Here is a 27,195-nt window from a genome sequence, read left to right as displayed (position 1 = left end):
GTGGGAAATCCTATTATGGTAATTGAAAGATGGAACTTTGAAGAGGTGATTACGTTGTGAGGACTGAGCCCTTGTGAATGGATCAATCCATTCATGGAGCAATGGGCATGGCTCTGATGGTTTTAAAGTGAGAGCAAGTGAGGAGGTTAGTCTCTCTCTCTTGCTCAAACATTTCACCATGTGACACCTGGTGTCACTACAGAGTCACCACCAGGAAAAGGCCCTCACCTGGTGTGTTCTCTGGACTTTGGACCTCCCAGCCTCCAAAATGGTAAGAAATATATTGTATTTCTTTATAAATTACCCAGTTTCAGGTATTCTGTTATAAGCAACAGAAATGAACTAATACACCCAGTTTATAGCCTTGGTGCAGTTTCTAAGCCAAAGCACAGCAAAGAACCCAAACAGAGCCCAGTGGTGCCACTGAGTCAAGGAAACTGAGATTGGAGTTCACCAAATCCATGGAAGCTAGAATTCATGGGGCAGAATACTAGAGAGAAGAGAGAATGGAGCTACATAAAGGGAGGGAGAGAAAAAGAAAGAGAGAATGCACTCCAGAGATTGCAGTTAGGTCCCCGTCAGTCTTCAGCTGAGTACTGGTCTGTGCATGTGAATGAGGAAAGCATCTGAGGCCAGGCAAAGAACCACCATGAAGGAGTTGGCAAAACAATCCCTGGAGCTCATAGTGTGTTGGCAGGTTGTTGTTTTCTCACTAGCCAGAGTGACAAAAATCTCTTAATACATGGGCATCAAGTAGAATGCTAATAAGAGCTCAACTTAATGTCATAGACTAAAGGCTATTCTGGACTCACCCTAACAAAGCTTAAAAGCAAGGCTTGAAACTGTATAAGTAACTTAAATGCAAACATAACCAAAATCAAACTCTATTTAAGGGAATCCAACAAAATACAGCATCCAACAATGTAGAATTCAAAATATCTGATGTCCAAGAAAAAAATTGCAAGATTTGAAAGAAGTTGGAAAATGTGGCACATACCCAGGGGAAAATTCAATTAATTGAAACAGACCCAGAAATATCAAATGATAGAATTTGCAGACAAAGATGTTATAATAGCTATTAAATATGTCATATGTGTTCAAGGAGGTAGAGAAAACCAGGAACATCATAAGGAGAGAAATGGAAGATATAAAAAAGACCAAAATGGAATTTAAAGAGGTAAAATATAAAATATCTGAAATAAAAAATCACAGTAGATAAATCAGATGCAGATTAGATACTACAAAAGAAAAAATTCTTGAAGACATAGCAGTAGACATTATTCACACATGAAGCACAGAGGGAAAATAAAAGCCTAAAAATGAACATAATTCCAATGACTTGTGGGCCAATATAAGTAGTCATTGAAGGTCCAGAAGAAGAGAACAGAAAGGGAATGACAGAAGACATTTTGAAAAATTTGTTGAAATCTGAATTTGAAGAAAACAATAAACTCACAGATTCAAGATGCTCAACAAACCCCAAGCAGAATAAACAGAAAGAAAAATATACTGAGACACATGATAATCAAATAGCTAAAATCCAGTACTAAAGAGAAAAATTAAAGAAGCAGCCAAAAAAAAAAAAAAAGACACATTATTTAGAATAACAAAGTTGAAAGATAGTAAACATCTCACCAGAAAGTATGTAAGCTGGAAGATGGTGGAGCAGCAGCTTTGAAGTATGGAAGAAAAAAAAAAAAAAAAACCCAAAACCCTGGTGTTCTAAACCCAGCAAACATATATTTTTGAAATGAAGAAAAAAATAGACTTTTTCTGACAAACAAAAGCTGAGATAATGAGTCACCAGCCTGTACTGCAAGAAATGACTGTCTTAATGCAGGAAAAAGACAGGGGAAAAAAAAAGATACTGTATGGACGTTTGTATTTACACAGAAGAATAAAGAGGGCCAGAAATGGTAAGTCTGTAGGTAAATATAAAAGATATTTTTAAAAATTTTTTATTGCTTTAGAAAATAATTGACTGTGTAAAGCAAAAAAAAAAAAATGCAAAAAGCAATATAATGTAGAATTCATTTTATATATAATTAAATGTAATTAAATATATATTATGTGTATAATTTACAGCATGAAACTGTATGACAAAATAGCACAAAGGACAGGAGTAAATAAATAAATGATACAATAAAATTAGGCCTTTGAACTATCCAGAAGCAACACTATTCCTGTACTTGGAGAAGAAAACATGATCTACCTCCCCCGGGAGGGAAGTGGACATATGTGCAGATGGGCAGTGCTTCTCAGCCAGTGCAAAGTTCCCCCAGAGGACATGAGACAACACCTGGAGACACAGTTAGCTAGGGGCGGGGTGTTCCTGGCATCTAGTGGGTAGAGGCCAGGATGCACTAAGCATCCTGCAATGCCAGGAGTTGTCCCGCCCCAGACGTCGGTAGTGTCGCTGAGCTAGAGGCAGGCCTGCTGACTTCCAGGCTGCTCCCAGGTAAGCACTGGGCTGCCGGTGACTGAAACAAGTGGCTGAGGCAGGCGAACGAACGCCCCTGGTCTGCACCGCCCGCGCGGCCCCGCGCCTTCTTCCCGCCTCTCGGCAAGGCCAGGCCCAACTCCAAGCCCCTTCCTAGGACGGTGTCCCGGGAGGGGCTCAGGCTACTGCGCCCCCGGCCCCCAACAGCCCCCTCCCCCGCAGAACCTGGCAGGGCTGGTGTCCTTACCAGACGGCTCGGCAAAGGGTTTTGAGGCCTCCCCGACGGGCTGGGGCAGAGGACCCCATTTCCCACACGCCGGGACACCGAGCCAGAGAGACACGAGCGTCGGGGGTTCCGGGGGAACCGGGAGGACAAGTGGCACTGAGGCTGGCCAGACACTAGAAACTGTGTGGCTCCGGGTGCGTGACACACTGTCTCCTCCACACCTCGCGTGTGGACAGTAGCTTCACTTACAGCACTTTACCCCTCCTCAGCCGGGTGAGGACGGCGGAACAGTTAGCCCGCTGAGAAGACAAGAGTCAAAAAACAATGTCTTCTGCAGGGCCTCGCGTCTGAGGAAGCGTTTGGGACTGCAGCCCTCGGGTGGCTGGGGCGCTCTGATGTCGGGGACGCGCGTCCTCCGCCTGGGCCGGCCTCGCACCTGGGGCGGGAGGGCAGGAGGGAGGCCCGGTGGACGGGGTGGGCACAGGCCCTCGGCACAGGGGCGCTAACCCTGCTGCGGCAGCCCCGCCTCTCTGCCCCTCCCTGGGGTGGCCCTTGGCTGGGCTGCCTTGTTCAGCTATGTCTCCCCTCCTGAGGGCAGCCCACACCCAGTGGCAGGCCAATGTCTGGGGACAGAGGCCCAGCACTCTTGCCTCAAGTGGGTATCTCTGAGGGGCCACCCCGTTCTGCAGCTTTCGAGAGGGTGGTGAGGCCTCTTTTGCAGCCATATCACAGTTCAACTTCTCCCTCTGCCCAGCCCAGAGCACCCCAAGTCCTCCTGCGTGTGCACACCACGTGCACGCACGCGCACACACGCACTCTCAGCTGACGTGGGGAAGAAGAACAGGGCAAGGGGAAGCTTCAAAGCAGGCGGAGCTTGCTCCAGGCCTCCCTGCGGTTTCAGTCCCTACGCTGCCCTCTTCCTTTGGACAGCCGAAATCCTGGGGCCCTCCCGGAGCCTGTACTTTCTTCACATTCTTTCTACCAGCCAGTATCCATCCAGTGTAGGCGGAGCGGGAGGCTGCTTTCCAGTTATTAGGTAGGTGGCCACCTGTTGTAGCTCCCACATAGGGTCAGTTCTGACCTTAGCCAATGTCCCCACTGCAGCCAGGCCTCAGTCCCACTCTGGAGTTGGGCCAGTGATTCCAACCCAGCTAAATGACCGAGCATAGCCAATTTATTCCCTTGAAAGACAGGAGCACGTTGCCAGGCTCACACTGAAAACATTACAGAAGCAACCAGTTGCTCGGAGCAATACTGAGGCCAAGGCCTGTTGGAAATGACATGTCTCGGGCCAGGCTTTCAGAGCACCGTCTGCAGAGCCGTGGAAGAGTGAGCGCCCAGTGCTGCTCTGCTCAGGGGCTCTGGAGCCCATCACATGTGGTGAGGAGACATCACTGGAAGAACACAGCCCCTTTTAGAGTCCAGAGTTCCACAGATGGCATACTTGCTGTTCACAAAACAGCACATGGGTCAAGCCATCTGCATCATAAATCACTCAGGTGCTAAAGCCCACATGATAAATCAAAATGAAAATGTTTTTAAAAACCCATTCCTTTTCCCCTATCTACAAACTGAACGAATTCTCAGGAATAAGGTTTCTTTTGTGTTACATAAAGCTCTCTTCTGAGACTTAGGTGGTGGAGGGTGGGGAGGTGGTAAGGGGGGGGGTTCAGCCACAGAAAATAGTGGGAGATTAACAGGCACGGTGTTGACCAGCGTGCAGTCTCCCCACACATGCTTTTACCAATCTCTCTGGCCCAAGATCCCATTAATAAGACTTTTACATCCCTGTGTGAATGTGTAGATTTATTAACAGGCCATGAATTGTGCCTGTTCCCTTACTCTAAAACCCAAGTTCCACATAAGACGTGTGCGTGTGTGTGTGTGTGTGTGTGTGTGTCTTTCTCCACTAATAAAATGAAGGCTATCTGTTCCTCCCAGGATTATATTAAGATTAATTCCATTTTTGTGAAATGGTGTTTAAAATCATGGAGAAAGAGATCTCAGAGCTTCTCTGATCTCTTTACTTAGATCTTCCCCATCCCCCTCCCGCCTTTCCACCTTCAGCAAGGTATGATCAATGGCTCAGGAGGCCATCACGGTCAGCTTTGGGGTGGAGGAAAGAAAGGCAGGCCTTGAATGCCACAGGTATCAAGGAGAAGCTTTCATTCAGCAGTTCTCATCTTGAACCTGTCCCTTTGGTTCACGACTGCTTCAGTGCCTGTCATCAAAGGACTTGAGCAGTCCATACCTTCAAACAAATAGTATTTTGAAAACCAGTGTTAGTAAACACATTAGACAAGAAATTTAAGGGTACACACAGGGGAGCTAGAATGCAATAAAGAAGGTATGAAAACCACTCGTACAATTAGGTGACTCAGGCAACTGCAGGGAAGCGGGTCTGCCACGGTGAAGCAGCAGTCCTCACCCCACTGCTGGCATCCAGCTGCCTTCCACACCTACTTCCAAAGCAACAGAGGGTAGACTGAAGAGAATGGAAATAAAATATTGTTTTACTTATTTAAAAATCCTAACATAATCTTTTTCCACCACAGGTCAGTCTGCCTGGCACTAAGAGCTGAAAAGACACGCTGCTGTGCTCAGCAGCAGAGAGGGCGCTGCAGCATCAGGACGTGGCCATCACCACAGCTGTGCTGACAGGAACAGGGGTTGTTTTAGAAAGAAACGGCAGAAAGAAGAATTTTCAAGTAGCTTGGGAAAAGATATTGAACATCCCAGTGTAAGAAAATGCCAGACAGTGTTATCCTGGGGTAGAGAAAACTAGGTCACGGCATGGGTTCTAGTCCTGTTTTGCATGACCTTAGGAAGGCTCTTTCCTCTTCTGAGCCTTTGTTTCCCTGTTTGGGAGATGGACCCCTCCTCTCAGGTCTGTGCTTCTTTCATTTCAAATTACAAATGTGTGCTTGGGTCTCCTCCCCAGCCCTCATCTCGGTGCCCTTGTTGTAGCTGTGGATCTAACATGAGGCCTCCCAGTCAGGGGCAAAGCAACAGTAATTCTATGGGGGCAGGAGACTGGGAGGGGCCAGTTTCACCACTGGCCTGCATCTCACTCATAATGCACTGTCTTGCTTTTATTATCACAGAGCCATGAAGATGTTTGCCTATTCAACTTTGACTTCTTTAAACAACTCTCCCCTTTCAGGTTTATAGAAACTCAGCTCATGATTGCTTTAAGCCAGAAAAATCCTCTAATGGGGATACACTTAATGAGATTTTCTAGAGTGCCCTCTGTGAAAACCTGGGATTAATCAATCAATTACTTGTAAAGTAATGATAAAGATAACTCAGCAAGGTCAAAGATACAATTCTGAAATAGGTGAAAATCAAGCATAAGCCACAATAAATACACCACAGAGAAGCACACGTAAACACACACGTGCAACACCTATTCCTCACGTTTGAGGCCATGTGTTCACAAATGCAGAACTACTGTGGAAACAGAAGAGCATAGCATTAGCACCACAGGCTCTGAAGTCTCAGGCTTCCAGGGTGTGAATCCCACTGCTGTGTGACACTGGTCAAGTCATGTGACTTCATTCAGCCACGTGCTCTTCCTGTATGAAAGAGGGATAACAACAGCTGCTGCACAGAGTGACCACGAATCAGTCAGCACGAACTCACTCCTGTGGCCGTGTGTGGTGATCGGCAGACGAGAGTGGGACCCTGAGGAGAGGTGCCGTCGGGTCATAGCAGATGTCTATGGTCTCTTTTAGTTCTACAGTTCTGTGGAAATTCCGTTTTGTTGTTGAGCTGAATGTATAGTGTGAAAGAATATTCCAATTTGGAATTCTTTAAGCTAAGCAACTTAGCATAGTTATTTTTGTCATTACAAGTTGACAAATCCCACTGTTGTTTCATGACTAAATTGTCAAGCTAGTTAATCTGTGTACATATGCAGAAATATAGAAATGTAAATTGATAGCACTTTTATAATACTTTATTTCAATCATCAGTCTTTGTGGTATTTTATGAAGTCTTGTTCAGCAAAGTGCAATTTTTACATCTGCTATTACTAAACAAAAGAAACTTGGAGGCTCCTTGGATGTTACAGATTTCTTATTTCTTCCCTAATATGCTGACATCTGAGAGAATGTGAAAAAAGGGGTCATTTGGAATGTAAGTCATGAAAGTAAGTGGCAAAAGACAGTTTAGAAAACTGTCATTGGAACCTTGGCTGAAAGTCAAGGATTCTGACATCTGCCATCAGCTGCAGTACTACTGTCTGTCTAAGCAACAGGAATAGGCTTGACTGAGATTCAATGCCCAGCAACCTGTAATTTGGTAGAAAGAACCTGCTTAAGTAGTAATAATGATAATGATGATGGCAGCCAGTGTTTATCATGTGATTGCTATGTTCAGACACGGTTCTAAGGGCTCTACCCTTTAAGTCAAGTACTAATAATCATCATCCCCATTTTACAGGTGAGGAAACTGAGGCAATAAATAGAAGTAATACATCCAAGATCACAGTCAGTAAATGGGAGAGCTAAGGTTTGAATCTTTACAGAGTCTGTACTCTTAGCTATCTAATTGCTTTACTTGGAAGTGATTTGAGTTTTTAAAAAAATTAATAAAACATTTTTTTATGCTTTAAAAACATTCAAAAGTAAATTAAAGGATTTGTGCTACATTTTAATCTATTATCTTGATTACTCAATTCGTTTATGTACTCATTAATTTTTACTCTATACAAGTATTTAAAATTGATTTTCTGGGTATTTCTGCTTATTAACTTTCTGCCCTTAATTCAAATAAGGAGTAATTTTTAAAAAGGCAAAGTGTCACAAGAAAAGAGACTCGAGTTCTAGTCATCTCCTTGCCATGAAATTACTGTGTGAATTTTGGTCTATGCCTGAGTTTCCTCATGTTTATTAGTGTGTTCCTTTCTTTAAGTAAAACAGTTCAGCATATGCGAAGTGTCATTCTGTGAACTTCAGAGATGCTGCCTATTGAGTTGCAGATGGCTGGGGCAGGTTGCCAAGGGGCTAGTCTCTCCACCCTGGCTCAGTGGCTGCATGCTCTAGCTCCCCCTGGGCATGTCTTGGCTATTCACCAGTGTAAGACGTCACAGAGACATGCTTGAGTTGGCCAGGACCCAGTATGGTTTTTAAAAAGAAGAAAATAAAAGCTTAAAGATGATCGAGTTCTCTTAAGTAATATTAAACAAAAGTACACTATGTTCCTTCTAATTTTCTCTCACAGCACTTCTCATGTTTGCAAAGAGAATGACAAGATGAATATGTCAGCCTGTCACAGTTCCTGATGTGCTGTGCAGGCTGGTAGTTCATCACAAAATCACTAATTTCATAGGAACCAGATAAATTTCAGTGCCAGTGCTTGTTCTCAAGCAGCAAGATGCCTGCTAACAAGTGTCCTGAACACAGGACAGTTAGTGTCTTGAAATTACAGTGATACTCTTATTTTAAGGTGTTCAGGAACAAAAGCTAATTGTGGCAGACCCTCACTCATCACACGTGGGCAATAACCCTATTTTTATGGAAAATAAGACCGGGGATGTTACCAAAAACATGCTATTTTTAAGAATTATAATCACTTTCTCTTTTTCAGTCTGCCATGAAAATTCATGGAGACCAAAAATGATCAATAAATTATTTTGTAAGTTTTCACCCAAAACAGTGTGGTTTGTTTTCCCAAATTATGTATTCATTTGCATATTCAAATGACTTACTGGGAACCTACCACATGTGAGGAACTAAAGGGACAAATTCTCAGTCTCCCTTATAAGATTTTAAAGAAATTTTTGGAGGCCTATGAACTTTTGCAATTCCATTTTTAAAGTATCCAAGACTTAGTCTCTTTAGTAACAGATGAGGTTGCATTAAATGCTAAATACTTATTAAATAGAGTTGAAAACTGATTTGTCAGTTGTTCCTCTAAGAATTTCAACTCCTGCCTCTGTCCCTCTCCTCCCCTTTGCAATGCAACTACGCCTTCAAATACCACTCTTTAAAAAGAGGCTTTACGGCTTTGGAGGAATAAGCTGATTTCACAGCCAGTTCTGCCACTGCTGTGGAAAACGGAGTGCACATGCAAGCCAGCTGAAGTCACACAAGCTACAAGGATGAGGGCTGCAGGGGCCTTTGCAACTGCTGTCAAATTGCAACTGGAAACAGCTTTTCTAAAGTACAGGCTGAGAAATCAGAGATTCCTGTCCACAGCTCCCCAACACGCTGGGTTTCTAATCAGGCCTGGCATGACCCATTAGAGATTAGAAATGCAAAAATCACGATGAAACCAACTAGAGTGTCTTCTGGTTTCCAGGCTCCACTCCCTGGGATACCTTCCAGGCCTGTAATTATTATCACTCACCAGTTAATAAGGGAACAATTTTTGCGTAAGGACAGGAACTCCAGGAAGCCTTGACCCAAAAGAATTATAGGCTCAGTTAGGTCCCTTCCTTTACGCCAACCATGGCATGTGCAAATTGTCTGACTGTTCACATTCTTAATCTTATCTCAGTTACTTCAAAAACTTCTTCAGAGATCATAGAAAAACTATTTGGAATTTTAATAAACTAGAAGCATTCAATGAAAGTTTTTTTCTTGGCACCCAAACCTTAGGAAAAAAAAGTCAGCTCTCAAGAAAACAAGCTCATGTCAATAATTTAGTTAAAAAAAAAAATAGGCTGGCAGGTTAGCTCAGTTGCTTAGAGTTTGGTGTTATTACACCAAGGTCAAGGGTTTGGATCCCGTGGATTAATCCAGATGTAGCCCAATTTCCACCTCTGTCTAGATCTAGAAGCTAAGAAATGGTAGAAATCCCAGAGGTCATTTATTGCAATGACCATTTCATTTGTCAACTCGTCAATGATATTTGAGACACAATTGCTAAAGTAGGAAAATGAGTTAGAGAGTCGATACAAAATGAGTTTATCAGATTAATTACCAACTTGTTAAATATGAGTCACCCATTATGATGGTGACATAATGTTGTGCTATACATAGACAGTAACACCCGAAAATGGGCCAGCTGTAACTTTCTACTTGACAGATCATTAATTAAAACTCCCTTAGCTGTATGATTTCAAGACAAAGAAGAATATCAATTTATTAATATTTAGAGAAAAAGACATTTGCAGAAACAAAGTATAGCCAAAAGATGGACAATATTCAGAGAGTAGGAGTGTGATCTGATTTTTTTGCTTGCCTTAAAGGCTCAACTAAAACTCCATCACTCGGTGAAACTTTCCCTGGTCCCTTGAGTCAATTTCTGTTTTATCTTTCCTTCCACAGCAAGTCTCTGGGACTGCTATTTAACACAGGACATTCCATACATTATAGTCAGTTGCTAGCAGGTGAACATTCTCCCACAAGCTGGTGGGCTGTTCCCCTAAGACAGTGATTGTGTCTTATTCATTTCTGTAGCCCTTCCCTTGCCCTGTTCTGGAGTTAAAGCCCAGATCTGAATTCAAAACAAAACAAAAAACCTTCTATCATCTGAAAGATATCATCAATTTGTTATTAATTAGATAGAAAAATGTTTTCAGAAACAAAGTATAGCCAAAAGATGGACAATATTTCAGAGTAGGAACAAGCTTAGGGGGAGAACTTTATGTGTAAATTGGATGCTCAGTAAAGGTAAACATAAGGCTCTGAAATATTACTCGACTACCATCATATAGCTTATCCCAAACTAGGGCAAATTTTGACTCATTAAGGGATTCTTTAGAAAGCAATAATCAATTTTTGGATTAAAACATGTCAAAATAACATACCCTCTAATGAATGCAATTTCTTAAAAGCACCTTAGAGATCTACTTATGAAAAATCTAGCTATATTTTAGAGAAGTTGTACCAGTAATGATTGAATCAAGAAAAAAAGAATACTGGTTAAAACTATGAATTAACTTGAACATTCCATCCTCTGGGCCTCACCTTTAATCTGGCATGAAGTCTGCTTGTTAAGAGTAATAATACTTGGACATCCTTACCTTCAAGAATATACATCTTTTGAGCATCTTCAGGATGAAATAACCCCAGTAAAAGTGAAGGATTTGTAGGACCATTAGCTGCACGTTGAGGAAGATGTATGAAAAGAAGGGATTGATGTAGTGCAGAGGCAGAACCAGCGTGCAATATAAAATCCTGAAAACCAAGCAGACGGGAGAATGTCATTACAGCCAAAGCACTCGCGAATTTTCAATAAGAAAACAATTACTTTCTCTCCCAAGGCATACAACATTTATTTCATTTCTAATGATGTCCAGGAAATTCTCAAGAGAAAAGATGTGATAATATTACCTTTTATATCATTATTGGCAAGCCACAAGTAATGCAGTCTATCTCCTGAGAGAAAATTTAAGGCAAATGGCATTTTTATTGCCCACTGCTCACATTAGACTGTCTCCGTATCTCAGTGTCTTCTTGGCAAACAGAAGACTAACCGTACTTACCTTTCAGTGGGGGTGGGATGTGGAGAACTAATGAGATAACGCATGTTTACATGGGGCTGTTGTTGCCATATGATACAATCTCACTGATTTGGCATCAAAGGTGAATGGAGAATTCTACAAATACAAGGGTACTTCAGAAAGTTAATGAAAATATTTGAATTATTTTTTAATTCTATTTTTCCATGAGCTTTTTGAGGTACCCTAACAAAAGAGGCTTTTAACAAAGCAAAAATTCCCCGATTACTTCCATGTCCTAAAGTGAATTGCATACTCTATTAATTTCATAAACAGATTACTGGACACCATTTGAACTGCCCCTGATGGCCCATGATGAATGGTGTCTTCAGACACTATTTCAGTATAAAAGGCTATTTGTTTCTTTCCCAAACTTCCTACAGTTCTATGATTTTAGAGTTCTTGGATAGGTATGTTTACAAGTATACTATTTTAGTTATGAAAATAATTTTCTCATGTGAAATTGGGAAAATAAGAGAAGAAAGAAAATTGTCCATGATACCATAACCTTAAGTAATTATGTAATTTTAGTGCATTATCTTCCAGTTTTTTTCTATTACAGGTTTATTTTCATTTCATTTTTTTAATTAACATACAGTAAGAATACCTCGGTTTTGGTGTATTACAATGCGTGTATTTGTTTTTGTAACCACCTCCACAGTCAGGATACAGAACAGATCCGTCATGCCAAAGAACTCGCTGATGCTATCCCTTTATAGTCACACCCTTCACCATCCCTAACACTTGGCAACCACTTATCTGTTCTCCATCCTTTAGTTTTGTCTTTCCAGGGACATATGTATGGAATCACACAGCGTGTGAGCTTTTGAGACAGCCTTCTTTCACTCAGCATAATGCCCTGAAGACTCATTCAGGTCTGTGGGTATCAATAGCTTGTTCCTTTTTATCACTGAGTGGTATTCTACTGCGTGGATGTACCACAGTTTATCTGTTCAACCACCAAAGAGCATTTGGGTTGGTTCCACTGTTGACAATTACGAATAGAACTGCTATAAATATATTCATGTGCATGTGTGAATATAAGTTTTCATTTCTTGATGGTAAATACCTTGGGGTGGAATTGTTGCATATTATATGATAAGCATATGTTTAACTTTATAAGAAACTGAAAAGCTGTTTTCCAGACTGGCTGCATTGCATTTCCACCAGCAATGCATGAGGATGTCAGTTGTTCCACATCCTCATCCACACTTGGATGTGGTAAATATAGCACACATGGACTTTTATGTTCAATTCCATTTAGCTTTAAATTAAAAACCTTTACAATGTTTGGACAACTTGTATATAGTGTTTCTCAAATTGAAGAGTATTTCTTTAGAAGTGTATCTTCCTAAATGTCAGATTACTATTTCAAAGTGTACGTTAAAGGGTACATAAATTCAAGGTGTATATTAAAAGGCATTAAAATATTGCCAAATTATTTTCCAAAATTATAACAACCCTATGGTGGTATATGGCCACCAGCAATTTATGAAAAACGAGTTTCACTGAATCCCCAACCAGTACCAGGTAGGTTTAAAATTTACTAATTTAAAGAACAAAACAACTTCAATTTGCATTATTTGCAATGCTTTGATAGTTCCTCTATGCCCACTTAAAAGTTCTATTTCCTCTTTTGTGAGTTAGTTCAAATTCTTTTTCTGTTTGAAAAACAATTAAGTGAACTCTACATAATAAAGATACTAGTCATTTACCCATTTTATTTATGCAAATATTTCTCAAATTTACTTTTCAATTCAAAAATGCAATAATTTCCTTATAACACCAAGGACATGGGTTCAGATCCCTGTACCAGCCAGCCACCAAAAAAAAAGAAAAAAAATTGTAGAAAACCCACTTAAAGTCTCACAGATAATGCAGAATATTTTCGTGAATATAATTCAAGACATCTCTCCTAAAAATGCATTCTTTAAGGTGCTTTTTATGACCCCCCCATCACCACATGGTTTTATATAACAGGGATCACACTACGCACATAATTTTGTGCCCTACTTTTTGCATTCAATAATATGCCACAGAGAGCTTTCCACGTCAATGCATACAGCTATATATCAGAGGTCAGCAAACTTATTTGTAAAGGGACAGATAATAAATATTTCAGGCCTCTGGGCCATTCAGTGTCTGTTGCAACAACTCAAGTCTGCCATTTGGCAGCTAACATTACATAAATTAATTCACATATAGATAATACCTAAATTAATGGGTGTGGCTGTGTTCCAATAAAACTTTATTAACAAAATCAGACAGGGGGCTGGATTTGGCCTGTGAGCCATAGTTTCCCAACCCTTACTATATATATCATCCTAGGAGATGGCTGCACTGAAATCCATTGTATAGCTATATCATAATTTAACTAATCCCTTATTGATAGACATTTAAGTTCTCCCCCAATTTTCATTATATTATAAAGAACACTGTGAGAATTACTTGTAAAAACATTTTGATAGAATTGTTTGATTATCCCCTTAGAATAGCTAAAATCCTGAATTGAAGAGAATACTCATTTTACATTTTGAAATACAATGTATATTGCTGGACTGCTTTCCAGCAAGATTGTACCAATCAATACTCTTACACCCAACGTGTGAGAGTATCTGCTTCCTCAGACCTTGACCAACATTGCATTTAGTCAATCTCTACCTAAAATAACACTGCACTGTTAACATTTACATTTTCATTTCATGTGAAGTGACTACATAAATACCTTTATACATAAATTTATATAGTTTACCACTTATTTTCTTTGGTTATTTTTATTTATTCTTTTGAGAACCACTTATTTATGTATCTGTCCATTTTTCTATTGGAGTATTTAGTTTTTCTGTTGATTCATAAATGCTCTTTATATATTAAGGATCTCAACACTGTTTTTTAATCATGTTACATATTTTTACATAGTCTGATACTTTCTTTAAACCTTATTTTTCTGTGAATTAATTAGAAAAATATTTTTGTAACCAAATCTGTCAATTGTTTCCTTTATATCTAGTTTACATGTTATACTTTAAAAGCCCTTTTTCATCTCCATCACTATAAAACATACTTTCCCATATTTTCTTAAAAGCCTGGCTCTCCTACTTACAGGCTATATAATCTTGCCTTACTTCTTACTGTATTCTCTCATTTGTAAAGCAGAGTACCTACCTTATTCATTCAATAAACATTTATTAAACACCTACCAAAGTGCCACCAGGCACTTGGTAGAAGCCAGGAATATAATAACAAATAAAGGGACCAAAATCCATGAACTAGTAGTGCTTACATTCTGGTGCCCACATTTATTGGGTTATTAATGGGAATTGAGGGAAATGACATATGTAAAGTCTATTTGTAATTCTGGATGCTGGGGCCTTAGATGATTTTGTGTCTTATTCTGTGCTCTCTTGGCCTAGAATGTACTTCCCCTTTTCAACTAAAACTCTTTTTATCTGTTAAAGCACCGGCCTCCACAACAGATGTCTCCATGCTATTCTGGTCACCCTTGAATTTAAAGCTTTCCTCTAGGCTCCCCTGCTCCTCACTGGTGGGCCAGCTTTCCAACAGCGGTGTCCATGACACTGTCATTTCCATGTCCCCTACTTTCGTGTTCCAGGGCATTGACCCTTACTAGGTCCCCTATTGGGGAATTTGCCAGTGTCAAAATTGACAACAGAACCTACTCAATAATATCCCCTTTACATAGTCTACCAGAGAATGTGAATAATTGGCTAAACATATGATTGCTCATTATGATTCATGCAAATAAAGAAAGGAAAGGGTGAGGCACATTGCAGGGCTCTGACTGAGCCCAGACTCCCCCACTCCATGCCGCGGAGGAACTTTGTACTGTTCCTGCAGGGCCTCAGGTGGGAGCATCCTGGAAAAGCGGTGGAGCTAAAAGAAGACGAGGGTGGCTCGAGGGGGAGCAGGTGCAGGGAAGGGTGGTGTGCCTGAGGTGGGTGAAGGAATGAATGAAGCCATCTCAGGAGGGCCTGGCAGTCAAGGTCGGGGTGTGGCCTCCATTGTAAGAGCAACAGGAAGCTTTGCTGGCTTTAGAAAGGGAAGTGATGCACTGGGCTCAGAATCATCAGAGCTGGGTTCAAGGCCTGACACCACCAATTTCTTGCTTTGGAACCTGTACAAGGCCCTTAGTCATCAGGTGGAACTAACCCTACCTCACTGATTGGTAGGCTCCATGGAGACTTTAAAAACTGTAGAGCTCTCAAAATGGAAGAGACTGCCATTTAAATGCAAATACCTTCTGAGAGAGCTGAGCCTCAGGGCAGAGAGGAGAGGACACCAACAGCAAGGGCTGTGGAGCCAGTGAGACTTGGCTCAGGGCTCCTGGGACCTTCTGCAGGTCCTACAGCCGCTGTGGGCTTCGGTATCTGCTATGAAGTGAGAAACACCACCCACCTCATGGATCGTTATGAGAATAATTGAGTTGACAAACAGAAAGGGCTCAGCACACAGTGGGCACACAAATGGTCATCGCAACTACAGGTATTACTCTTCTTGCCACTTTCCCGCCACCATCCCCTTTTTCCTACTGTGCTGGGCTTCCACCGGCACACAGCTGGATCAACACCCACAAGAGAGTGCTGCTGAACTAGCTGTGTTTTCTGCCAGCAGGAGGAGAAGCCACTTGGGAGAGGGAAAGCAAGCTCTAGAAGAGGAGCGACTCTGCTGTCTGAACATTCCCTGTGGGAGCACAGAGGGGACAGGAGGCCCAGGCAGGGGGACATGAGTTCAGAGAGGAGCAGCCACTGTGGCTCCAGCGACAGCAGGTTGTGCCCCCACAGTTAAATTTTCAGGACCTAACTAAAGATTGGTTCATTCTCTCAATCGAAATTTCCTCTCCTTTGCTGAAAGAAAAAGGAAAATAAGACAAACAAACAAATAAACACACACATCTGCCCTCCCCACCTTTCTCCCTAACACACGTGCATACACGTGTGCAGGCACAGGCGTGAACACACAACACTTGGACACTTTATCATCGGTCAGGACCTGACAGGCTGAGTGGAATTTTCCTTTTCATCGAGAATGCCAAAAGACTGCTGTACTCCTAAATTCCTAAAACCACTCTGCTCTAATCCACTGGACTTTAATCTTTCCAAATTGATAAACTACTACTGTGCACTTGAATTGCAAAGCTCAGCCTTTTCTCTGTTTTCAGTTTTGTTTCCCAATTAACTCTCTCAATCACTGCAGTGCTGGTATAGACAGTAGTTGGTTTTGCTGGGCAAAATAAAGCAACCACAAAAAGTTGTATTTTTCTAAAGAAAATTTAATGTTAAAGGTCTTTTTTTCTTGCTAAGTGTAGGTGTGAGCATTAAGCCCTTTTAGGATAACAAATTCTGGTTCTACAGGTGAGCAATTGTCTACCTCAGAGATGTCTTAGATTTTGAAGTGATTGTATAGCTGAAGAAAACTTAATAAATACTTATGAAGTCAAGTGATGCCTTCCAGTTTAGTAATTTAATTTGAAACATATCTGTTCTGTGTTTCAAATGTCCTGTTCTTAGTCTTGGTTCTTCCATAACTAGCTGTGTGATTCTGGAAATACCTTAACTCCTCATCTGAAAAATAAATATGGGGTCTAAATGGTTCAACAATGTCAATGACATGAAAGACAAAGAAGGGATAAGAAACTGTTCCAAATGAACAACTAAATGCAATATGTTATCCAGAGCTGGATCCCAATAGTGAGGTGGAAAAGTAATAAAAGACATTATTGGATTGATTGACACAATTGGAACATGGATGGCAGATGGCTACATTTCCTGCCGATGATAACAATACTGAGATTACATAAGACAATGTCCCTATTCTTAGGAAGTACTCACTGAAGTATTTAGGGCACAGAGAATGATTTAGTTGATGTTCACAACCTTCAAATGGTTCAGAAACAAATACACATATACACATAAGTGTGTGTGTGTGTGTATTGGCATGCACGCACACGTGTGAGCAGATGGGAGAGAGAGAAGGAATGACAAAGTCAACAGGACAAGACACTAACTGGTAAAGAGCACATACAGGGGTTCTCTGTAATACACTTGATATTTTCCTGAAAGCTTAAAATTATTTCTAAATCAATGAATACAGGGGTTGAACTAAGTTATGAGTAAAGGCCCTCGTTCTGAGATTCCACGGTTTGAGGGAGGGTGATGCTGCTGCTGTTCTTCACAGATGTGTAAAGTACATAAGGAAGTCCCAGGCTCGCGGGGGCTAGGGAGCGGGCTCCCCCAAGGCTCCCTGCTGAAGAAGGCAGTAAACACATGTGGAGAACTGCTGTCTCCTGCAGTAGGCACGAAACTGGAAAGTCCAGTTCCTGATAGACATCTGCAATGGTGGCTCAGGGAGGGGCTGGCTTCCCCAGGCCGCTCTCGCATTGCACAAGCCCCTTCTTTCTTGTACTAGCTGCACAAAGGGCATCAGCCTACCATGGCACCAGGACACCCACACTCCGCCCTCTACTTATCCTGCAGGACAGGGCCCCAGGCCTCCTCATGAACATTTCCCACTGACCAATGTCAGCTTAGAGCACTGCTGACTGTTTTCAGCTTTGTCTTTATTTTTTAAAATTTTCCTGGCTCTGTTAGCCATTCCAAGTACTCGTAATGGTCTCATCACCCACAAATTCCCTTTCACAGGTGGGCTCCCCAGGGTACCATTTTTCCACACTGGTGATAGCCAGATCATCAAAAGCTGAGACCTGAAGTCCAGTGAACCAGTGGTGGGGAAGAAAGTTACCACAAGTACACATACCCCTAGAGGGAAGGATGATATTTATTTAAATATTATTCGCAGTTTGAATGCTTTATTTTTTTTTTTCTTTCTGGAACATCTGAGAAATACAAGTCAATATTAATAGTCTTTAAATATGTGAATTAGGGGTGGATACAAAGATCTCTCTGCTGCCATAATGCACTCCTGGAGGGTAGGAACCGTACTCTTTACAACACGTGGCTGTGGAGAGTTCAAGAAATGCAGCCAAGAGTCTCACTGCCACCTGCTAACTCACCTTACAGGTTGCAAAATCAGCAAAACAGAGTGCTCCTTCCCTTCAGATCAGCCAGCCTATTTGAAATCATTATCCACTCTTGTCATTTATGAAAATTGTTGGGAGTCAAGGGAATAATTTTCGTGACCTTAGGTCTCTCTAGCCTAGTGATTCTCTGGTGGTATTTGTAAGTGTTAAAGTAGATAGATACATCCAATAATTTGATAATATGGAAATTATTATTTGAAAATAGTAGTTGGGAATACAATGTGAAAAACATAAGCCCGAGAGATTTAAATGGTTTTTTCATATCATATAAATAAAATGCAAACAAATGGGGTTACCACGCAACTGAATTAAAGCAATTTGACCAATGCTAATTTGAATTTGTGCCTAATGTTGATGAAACAATGTTTAGAAAACCAGTGTAATTAACTGTTGCTGACACTGACTGAACATCAGCTAAACAACATACTCAGGAACAACAGGAGGAAAGGAGAACACAGCTGCAGGAGTCCAAAAGGGAGACTCAGCAGGGGAAAGTGAGTCTGCTCGAGGCTGGGGAGTGAACGCTGACTCAAGGAAAGGGGAAACAAGTGCCACGTACAAACCCAGGTTTTTTTCCTCAAGGCTTCCAGACAAATCTCAGATGGACACAACCCCAGTTAGCTGTCTCCCCACCCTTCCCTGTGTCTCACCACAAAACGTGCAACCAAATCAGTTGGAAAGAAGAACAGAGCACCTAGATTGCAAACTGCCTCCCCCAGTACTCTAAAACGTCTTAATCCTGGAACAGGTTAGTTGAGCTGCCTTCCAATCACATCTCCTATCTGCACATTGCTTGATCCAGAGTAAATTCCCAAGAAATTTGGACTGAATAAAATATCCTTGAAAACTGAATCTACAGAGTTACATGTTTTAGACAGATGGTTGGAGCCAGGCTAGCAACAAGGAACTAAATTTTCTTCTTTGGCACCACCAAGCTGGTTGTGTACCAAGTTCGAGTTAATGAGAAGACTATTCATGCTAGAGCAACACCCTGCAACTGACCGAAGCTCCCTTTCTGACTGACGTGCTTCAGCATTAAAATCTAGAGACTCTTTGAAAGACCACTGAAAACTGATCTCCCAGACTTCCAATGCCTTGGTGAGGTTTTTCACAACTTTCCAAACAATGAGAATCAGTCAATGTCAGTACAGAAATATTTTCACCAGCAAAAAAATTTTACAGTTAAGTCTGTTAATCTTGGTTTATTTGCACTCCAATTCCCTGAAGACAGCAAACAGTGGTGCTGGCTGCCCTCTGCAGTGGACTAGTGAATTTGGTATCGAGATTAGGGAAATGCGAAACACATGTGACTAATTCTCCTCAAAACCCAGAAATGCTGGCAAGAGAATGGGCTCTTGGATCTAGGATTTTGAAGTTGAGGGTGTGTGGGAACATGCACACTATTTCCACAACCACTCCACCACACCACGGTGTCCAACTGTTTATGGGTGAGAGTAAGCTTGCTTGTTTATTTTGAGACATGCTGGGAAACTCTGAGGTGAATGTTGTCCATCGCTAAATCAAAAGCCAACCACAGCAGCAACACTGCAGAAGCTTCTCAGAGAGTTCTGTGGACTGAGAGCTTCCATGGTATGTGCTTTCACAATATGTTTGCAAATTCTTTGAAACTGCTCCCATCAAGAAATGGAGTCTAATTTTCCTTCCCTCAGACATGAGCCAGCCTTAGTGACCTGGTTCCAATGAGAATGTGAGGTTGGAAATGACATGATGTGACTTCTGAGGCCAGGATATAAAAGGAGATACAGCATTTCTCTAGCTCTCCCCCTGGAAATGCAGCTGCCATGCTGAAAGGAGGCTAAGGCCAAGTGGAGGGGCCATCTGCAGGTGTTCCAGCCAACAACCAGCATCAACTAACTGATTTTATATGTATTACTTCAACCACGTGACTGAAGAAGGCTTCAAGGAAATTCCAAGTCTAGCCACCGTCTGACTGCCCAGCCACCATCTGACTGTAACCACATGAGAAACCCTAAGTGAAAACCATCTAGCCAAGGCCAATCAAATCCCAGAACCATAAGGGATAATAACAATAAATGTTGTTTTAAGAAAGAGGTCTGCAAACTATGGCCTGTGGGTAAAATCTGGCCTGCAACATATTTTTGTACAGCCTGTGAGCTAAGTATGAGTTGGTACATTATTAAAGGGTTGTAAAACAAAACAAAACAAAATAAAGAAAAATATGCAACAAAGACCATATGTGGCCCTCAAAGCCTAAAATATTTATTCTCCAGCCCTTACAGAAATGGTTTGCCTGAAACCACTAGACTTCACATAGTCTTTACGCAGTGACAGATGATTGGAGCACATGGTGCCTCTGCAACATGACAAGGGGCACAGGTGGGCAAATACTGGGTTTACTGTGCTGTGAAAGTCACACTGGAAAGCTACGCCCAACTGTTATCTGCAAGTCAATACCTATCCTATCAACACAATATTATAATTTTACGAACACACTTGCTCAGTCAAAGCAAAAGTGGAGGTAAGGTGATTTATTAACCAAGGGAAGTATCTGAAATATGCATCTAACATTTGATTCTACACTAACCTCTAATTCTGAGATACTCTTAATAATTTTAATAACAATAGATAGAATTTACTGAGTCTTTACTACGTATTAGACACTGGTCTAAACTCTTTTATATGTATTACCTCAGTTAAGCCTCTTGACAACCCTTATTTCTATTTTATGGATGAGAAAACTGAGGCACAGAGAGACAGTCTAATCTGTCCAAGACCACACAGGTAGTAAGTGTGGAGCCAGTATTTGAATCCAAGTGTGACTCTTGTATCCAGGAACCTCACCAGTGCACTCTGCTGCTCTTCTCCAGAAAATGCCTAGTCAAGGCATGGTTTAAAGAAAGCAGCTGGCTTCCGTGGGGAGGGCAGCCCCCACCGATCCCTCTGGCCAGTCTTCCCTGGATGCTGGTCATGGGTACTGTCCATCCACCTAAGAATCAGGCCTGGAACCTGAGTGTCATCCATTTTCCCTGGATCCTAGAATCTTCAGTAGTTCTGCTAAGAGAATCTGAAGCTCCCAGAGTAGCCCCAAACTACTCTGATTGGTTAAAACCTGCTTCTTCTAAACCATCTGAAACTTCTCCACATGTTTATTCTAGTTTCCATCAATCAACACATGGAAAATTACGCTTGCCAAAGGCATTATTGTCATAGAAGATACCACATAGGTTCTTCATTGTCAGCCCTTGGCTAAAGAAAATCAAAAGACTGATCAAGAAACAATCAATGTCAAAAGGCTACCCAAATCGCTTGGTGTACCAGTGGTCATGGAAAATGAACTGAGTATCAGTTTCCTCATCTGTGAAGCAGGAGTGATAATTCCGGTATTCTTGATTTATTGGGTAGACTAGAGCCAAGATATGTAAAGGACCTAATCTGGTGACTGGAATTCAGCTAATGGCTATTTGTAACACAGACATGCCTCTCTTCTAGAGAACTCATGATTGGCTAATGGCTTTTCATTGAGTAACTGGAAAAGCTGTTAATCCCAAAGAAAGACCCACATTTGTGAAACAAGACATGGAGCAAGAGTTGCTGCTTGCCCATCGGGTTACACATTCTCCATCTCCCTTTGCAATACACCTTTTGCACGCTGGAGAGTGTTGTTTTCATTATTTATAGAAATGGCTCTGTCATATCCTCGCCTCCAACTGAACGTGGCACAACTAACTGGAGATCAGTGTAAGGAAAGCAAGGTCAATGCTCTGACCGTGACAGTGTGCCAAGGCCAACGCAGCACACTGACCAAAGGCAGGGCACATCACCTGTCTACTCACCAGAAGGGAAAAATAATGAGGCGGCTGATGAAAAATATGGCAGAGAAGATGAAAAACAGGGTGTTACAGGTTTGCGTCCATCCGGCATAAGAAAACATCTTAGCAGACTGAAAACAAAGAAAGAAACTACATTCAGATAAAGTGATAGTAATGCAAATTTTAAAAACTAAATATTTATAAATGAAATGATATGATGTCTGGTATTTGCTTCAAAACAATCTGGGTGGAAGGTGGGTGTCGTGGATGGGACAATACACTAAATAGGACTGGCCACACTGACAACTGCTGAAAGCTGGCTGGGCCCATCGTACTACTCTGTTTATTTTGTCATACACTGGAAATTTTCCATAATGTAACATTTTAAAAAGATATGTTAAAATGACTGTAATATTATTTCTGTCTTTCAAAAACACTATAAGTCAGCATAATCAATTTCATGCATGTATTTTATTTGGGCATTTATTTAATACTTCCATTTAATTGGAAGGAGAGCTAGACTGAAGAAAAGCTGGAATAGGAGTGAAATCCTGAGCTGGGCTGCAAATGCTGCGGTCAACATGGCTACATTAAGGCAGATGACAGAAGAGGTGGAGTCAGGAGGCAAAACTTGGGGCCCTGTCCTGGTTGAAATAAAGTTTCAAGCACTTGATTTTTCCTACTTATTTAATGTTAGTCTGCACAGCTTAAATGATCTGTGTTGAAGAAAAAGAGTTACAGAAAGGGTTGTTGGATGTGGCAGTAGAAGGTTAATTTATGAGGATTGTCTATTGCATTATCCAGTGGTGCCCAAGGCTGAAGAGGAAAGTTCCTGGTGGGAGTTGGGAGCAGGAGGAGGGTGGGAGTTGCTAGGGCACAGATAATCCTTCTAACCCTAGAAGATGCAGATCATCCTCTAGGAAGTGTGACTTATACTCGGGCAGTTTCAGAACTGACATCACCCTGGAGGCTCAAGGCCTTCTAGAACAAGAAAGGCAATGTATTTACATTCCAGGAAGGGTTTACCTTGCATTTTTTGTATTTTTCCATAATTACCAAGGGATAAAGATATGACCGGACTGTGGGGCTGGCAGAAGGCCCAAAGTGGGTATCTCTGGGTTTTGACATAGAGAAGGCTAGCATGCAGGTGGGTGGGAGATGGGCGTGGCGCCCAGAGTGACTGAAATGGAGAAATCAGCTGTTTGAAAGGTCAGCAGCCAGGCCAGGTGGGAAGCTAGAGATGCGCTCAGAAGAGGATCTCTGTAAGTCCACCACGAGGGCAAAGAACACTCTTCTGGGCAAAACGTACACACATTGTGTTCTGAACTGTGTAATGATGAAATACCAGACAGTAACATCTCTTCTTGGCTAAGGATCAGCCAAGATACTGTTAGGTCCTGGATCCAAACGTGGAAAATTAGAGAGGACCAGGAACAGGTACAAAGAAGGTGAAGAGGTACTGATGAGTAAGAGCTGCAGATGCTGAGGCTGTGTTCCTCACAAAGAAAGAGTGAAGAACGACCCGCCAGCTGCGCTAAGGAAAATGAAAGATGAATAGACTCCGTGTCAAGGAAGGTCTAACCCGGGCCAACGTTGTACTGTATCTGGGTTTGATTAGAACTTGACTGGGAGGACAGACACCAAAACAACTATTCAAGGAAGCTATGGAATATGCTCTCTTGGAGAATATCAAAAACAGGCCCTGCCACTCCCTAATGCCTCTCTGCCTCCAGCGGGTGGGAGGCACCCGCCCCGCTCATTGACCTCAGCTTAGATCATGACTTGTGGATCAAGAGTGAGGCATGATCACCACAACTTGAAGCTGTTCTTACAGTTTACCCATGAAGGGAGCTCTAAGTTGATCATTTCATTTTTCTTCTGTGTTTTACCTAAGGACCTCAGGACATTTTCAAACAATAATGGGCTAAACTTCACAATATACCCTAAGGGATAAATGAGATTTCTCATGCTACAGCCAGGAGTAGAAACAAAACAATAAGTGATTTGCCAAGTCATTTAGGTAGTTGTGTCACAGGGTAGGGTGAGTGGGTGGGGACAACCCAACACTTATTACCAAGCCGAAGATCTAACTCTCCTTTAATAACACAATGAAGCTGTTTCTACATTGGACACATACCAAAGTCAATTGAACAAGAGGGTTTAGAAGCAACAGAATAGTATAAAAGTCTTAAGTCATGGCCAGTATGGTCTTAATTTTCAGTCAGGGTTATGATCAGAGATATGAGATCAGATCATATGAGATATGATCAGAGCAGGAGGTGATTATAATAGAGATGGCTGCATTCAGAGAACAACACATGGAAAAGCTGGTGCGATCCTTTTGCTAAGCTGTTTGTGGCCCTGAAGCATATATAATAATCTTGGCCTTTAGAATGGGATGTGCATGTCTAATTATCATTACACACGAGGTAGAAATAAAATTCTGTACACAGAACATATTTTAACAGGGCCAGTTGCTTTGAGATGGCTTCAAATGACTTCTGGTTACTTCTTGAACAGGGTTTGGCAAATTACAAATTACCCCATGGGCTAAAGCTGGTTGGCCCTTAAAAATGGTTAAAGGGATATGTAAAAAAAATGGAAAATACAAAAAACAAATAAGACTATGTGACAGAAATCACATGCAGCCCACAAAACTAGATTCACTATTTGGCTCTTTACCAAAAAGTTTGCCGAACCCCAATCTAGAAAAACAAGATTCTATTAAATTTAATTTCTTCCATATCAACCTATATTTAATTATCAGCCCTTTGAGAGGCAATCTTGGATGTGAAATGGGTTAGCATAATTTTCCCTGGATTCATTATAAATGAGTATATCTAAAGGAATAAGTGGTTCTGGGAAACATTGCTCTAAATACAGCAGGAGACCTGGCAATGTCAGGGTCGACTGGAACCAATACGTAACAGAAACAGGTCAACAAAACAATCCTAACATTGCTTTGCTCCTCATATTTGCCGTGGTGTGGGATTAGAAAGACTCTTGTTTTAATGTTCCCTGCTTCAGAAAACAGCCTAAGCCTTCTTTCTCCCTTGGAAAATGATTGCCATTAAAAAAAAAAAAAAAAACACATCAGTTTGCATTCTTTAAAGCAAGGGATTGGGCTGGAGGAGGATTGACGTGGGCAGTGTGAGCACTCAATGTATATTCGAGCACTGGCTTCGGTGAATAGAGGGTGCCATCAGACTTTGACAATCCATAATGCTGTAAGTCTGAGTTTTCCTTTTAAAAGATTACAGTTCATTCCTTCTTCAAATATCTCATCTTACCTCCTGAGCTGGCATCTCATGAAACTTTCATAAGTAGAATCTCACAAATTAATCTCTCTCTAGTACTGTGGAGAAGGGTTTGAAAATAAAAACCAAGAGGTTTCATTCACTTAATCTTGAAGGATCAGGAATCCCAGAGACACTCTCAAACTTTGGATGTTTTCAGGACAGAGAGCCCTGCTAAATCGCTCACAGACAATTTCTTCTGTGAGCAGTTACAGAAACCCAGGACGTGGTATTGTCATTAGATTTTTAATGGCAAACGTTTACCTCCAGCCAAATGTCAGCCACATCGTGCACAAACATCACGAGGGTCCCACTGCGAATATAATTAGCACACCAAGAGAAGCTCATCAAACTAATAGCAGCCAGGTGGTGGATGACATGAGCTAGAAAATCCTATATAATGAGGAGAAAATGGAAGCCATTAAACAAATGCAGTTATTTCCCAGTCAGTGGAAGAGATGGTGATGATGATAACAATAATAATAATGAAAAATAAAACCAATAACTTACGTCTGCATGTTTTGAAATTTATAAAATGCTTCCATTTTAATCCTTAAACACAAGTTTTGTGAGGGAGCAAAGATAGTATTGTTCTCACTGATGAAGTCACTTTCCCTTGAGACAACATTGAACAGTTGTCATTAACTCCTGACACCTGCTGCTCCTGACACCTGCTGCTCTTTCCATGGCCCCACAGTGAATATATGTACACACACACACACACACACACACACACACACACACACACACACACACACACCCCTGATACATTCATATACAAGCATATTCCCGTGCACATTTACATTTATTGTTTATTCCCTGCCTAATTCCAAAAAGGAAAAAGAAGATACAATAAAACTACATAACCACTAAAATAAGTTACTGCTTATGAAGTAACAAATAAAAATGGAATGACTGCATTAGAAAATCTATGCTAAGAAAAGCTACTGCCATGGACCATAAAGATTTGATGGTTTTCTGCAAAGAAGATATACAAATGGCCAATTAGCACATGAAAAATGCGCAACATTATTAGCTAACAGGAAAATGCAAACCAAAACCACAATGAGATGGCACTTCACACCCGCCAGGATGGATGTAGTGAAAAAGAGGAACAGTAGCAAGTGCTGGTGAGGATGTGAAGGAACTGGAAGCCTTGTATGCTGCTGGTAAACATGTAAAATGGTGCACTGCTTTGTTAACAGTCTGGCAGTTCCTCAAAATGTGAGACACAGAATTACCGTATGGTCCAGCAATTCCACTCCCAGGTGAAATAAAAATATGTTCATGTAAAAACTTTTATATTAATATGCATAGCTTTACTCATAATACAAATGGAAGAAACAACCCAGATGTTCATCAACTGATGGGTAAACAAAATGTGGTCTATCCATACAACGGACTTTTATTCAGCAATATGAAGTACTGACACATGCTACAACATGGATGAACCTCGAAAACATTAGGCTAAATGAAAAAGCCAGACACAAAAGACCACATAGTATATGATTCCATGTATATGAAATATCCAGAAGAGATGAATCCATAGCGTTGAAGTAGATTAGTGATTGCCTAGGGCTGGGGAGATTGGGAGAAATGGGGGGTGACTGCTAAAGGGTACAGGGCCTCTTTTTGGGGTGATGAAAAGGTTTCTTTTTGGGGTGGGTAAAATTGATTATGGTGATGATTGCACAACTCTGTGAATATATTAAAAACCACTGAATTTTATACTTTACATAGTTGAATTATGTGGTATGTGAATAGCTCAATAAAGATGTTAAAAAAAAAATAAAGATTTCAGTTTCCTTACAGCCATACTAAAAGAGTACATAAACACTAATAATAGCTCAATCTATTGAACATTTACTGCATACCAGGAAGTGTTTTATATGAATTAATTTACTTAATCCTCACAACCACAGAGGAGACAAGAACT

General features: G+C 41.2%; 1 protein-coding gene across 1 annotated transcript in view; it reads right to left on the bottom strand.

The window, feature by feature from the left end:
• Positions 1-27,195, bottom strand: part of CERS3 (ceramide synthase 3) — a 69,855-nt gene that overhangs the window by 18,213 nt on the left and 24,447 nt on the right. Inside the window, exons 7-9 of the mRNA XM_063091649.1 lie at positions 25,524-25,652; positions 21,988-22,094; positions 10,639-10,792 (exon numbers count right to left, since the gene is read on the bottom strand). Coding sequence (XP_062947719.1) covers positions 10,639-10,792; positions 21,988-22,094; positions 25,524-25,652 — 390 coding nt within the window. The remainder of the gene's footprint in view (positions 1-10,638; positions 10,793-21,987; positions 22,095-25,523; positions 25,653-27,195) is intronic.

Source organism: Cynocephalus volans, chromosome 3 (genome assembly GCF_027409185.1).
Source record: "Cynocephalus volans isolate mCynVol1 chromosome 3, mCynVol1.pri, whole genome shotgun sequence".
NCBI lineage: Eukaryota > Metazoa > Chordata > Mammalia > Dermoptera > Cynocephalidae > Cynocephalus > Cynocephalus volans.
The sequence above is the reverse complement of the archived record's forward strand: the minus strand, read 5'-3'. Positions and strand labels throughout refer to the sequence as shown.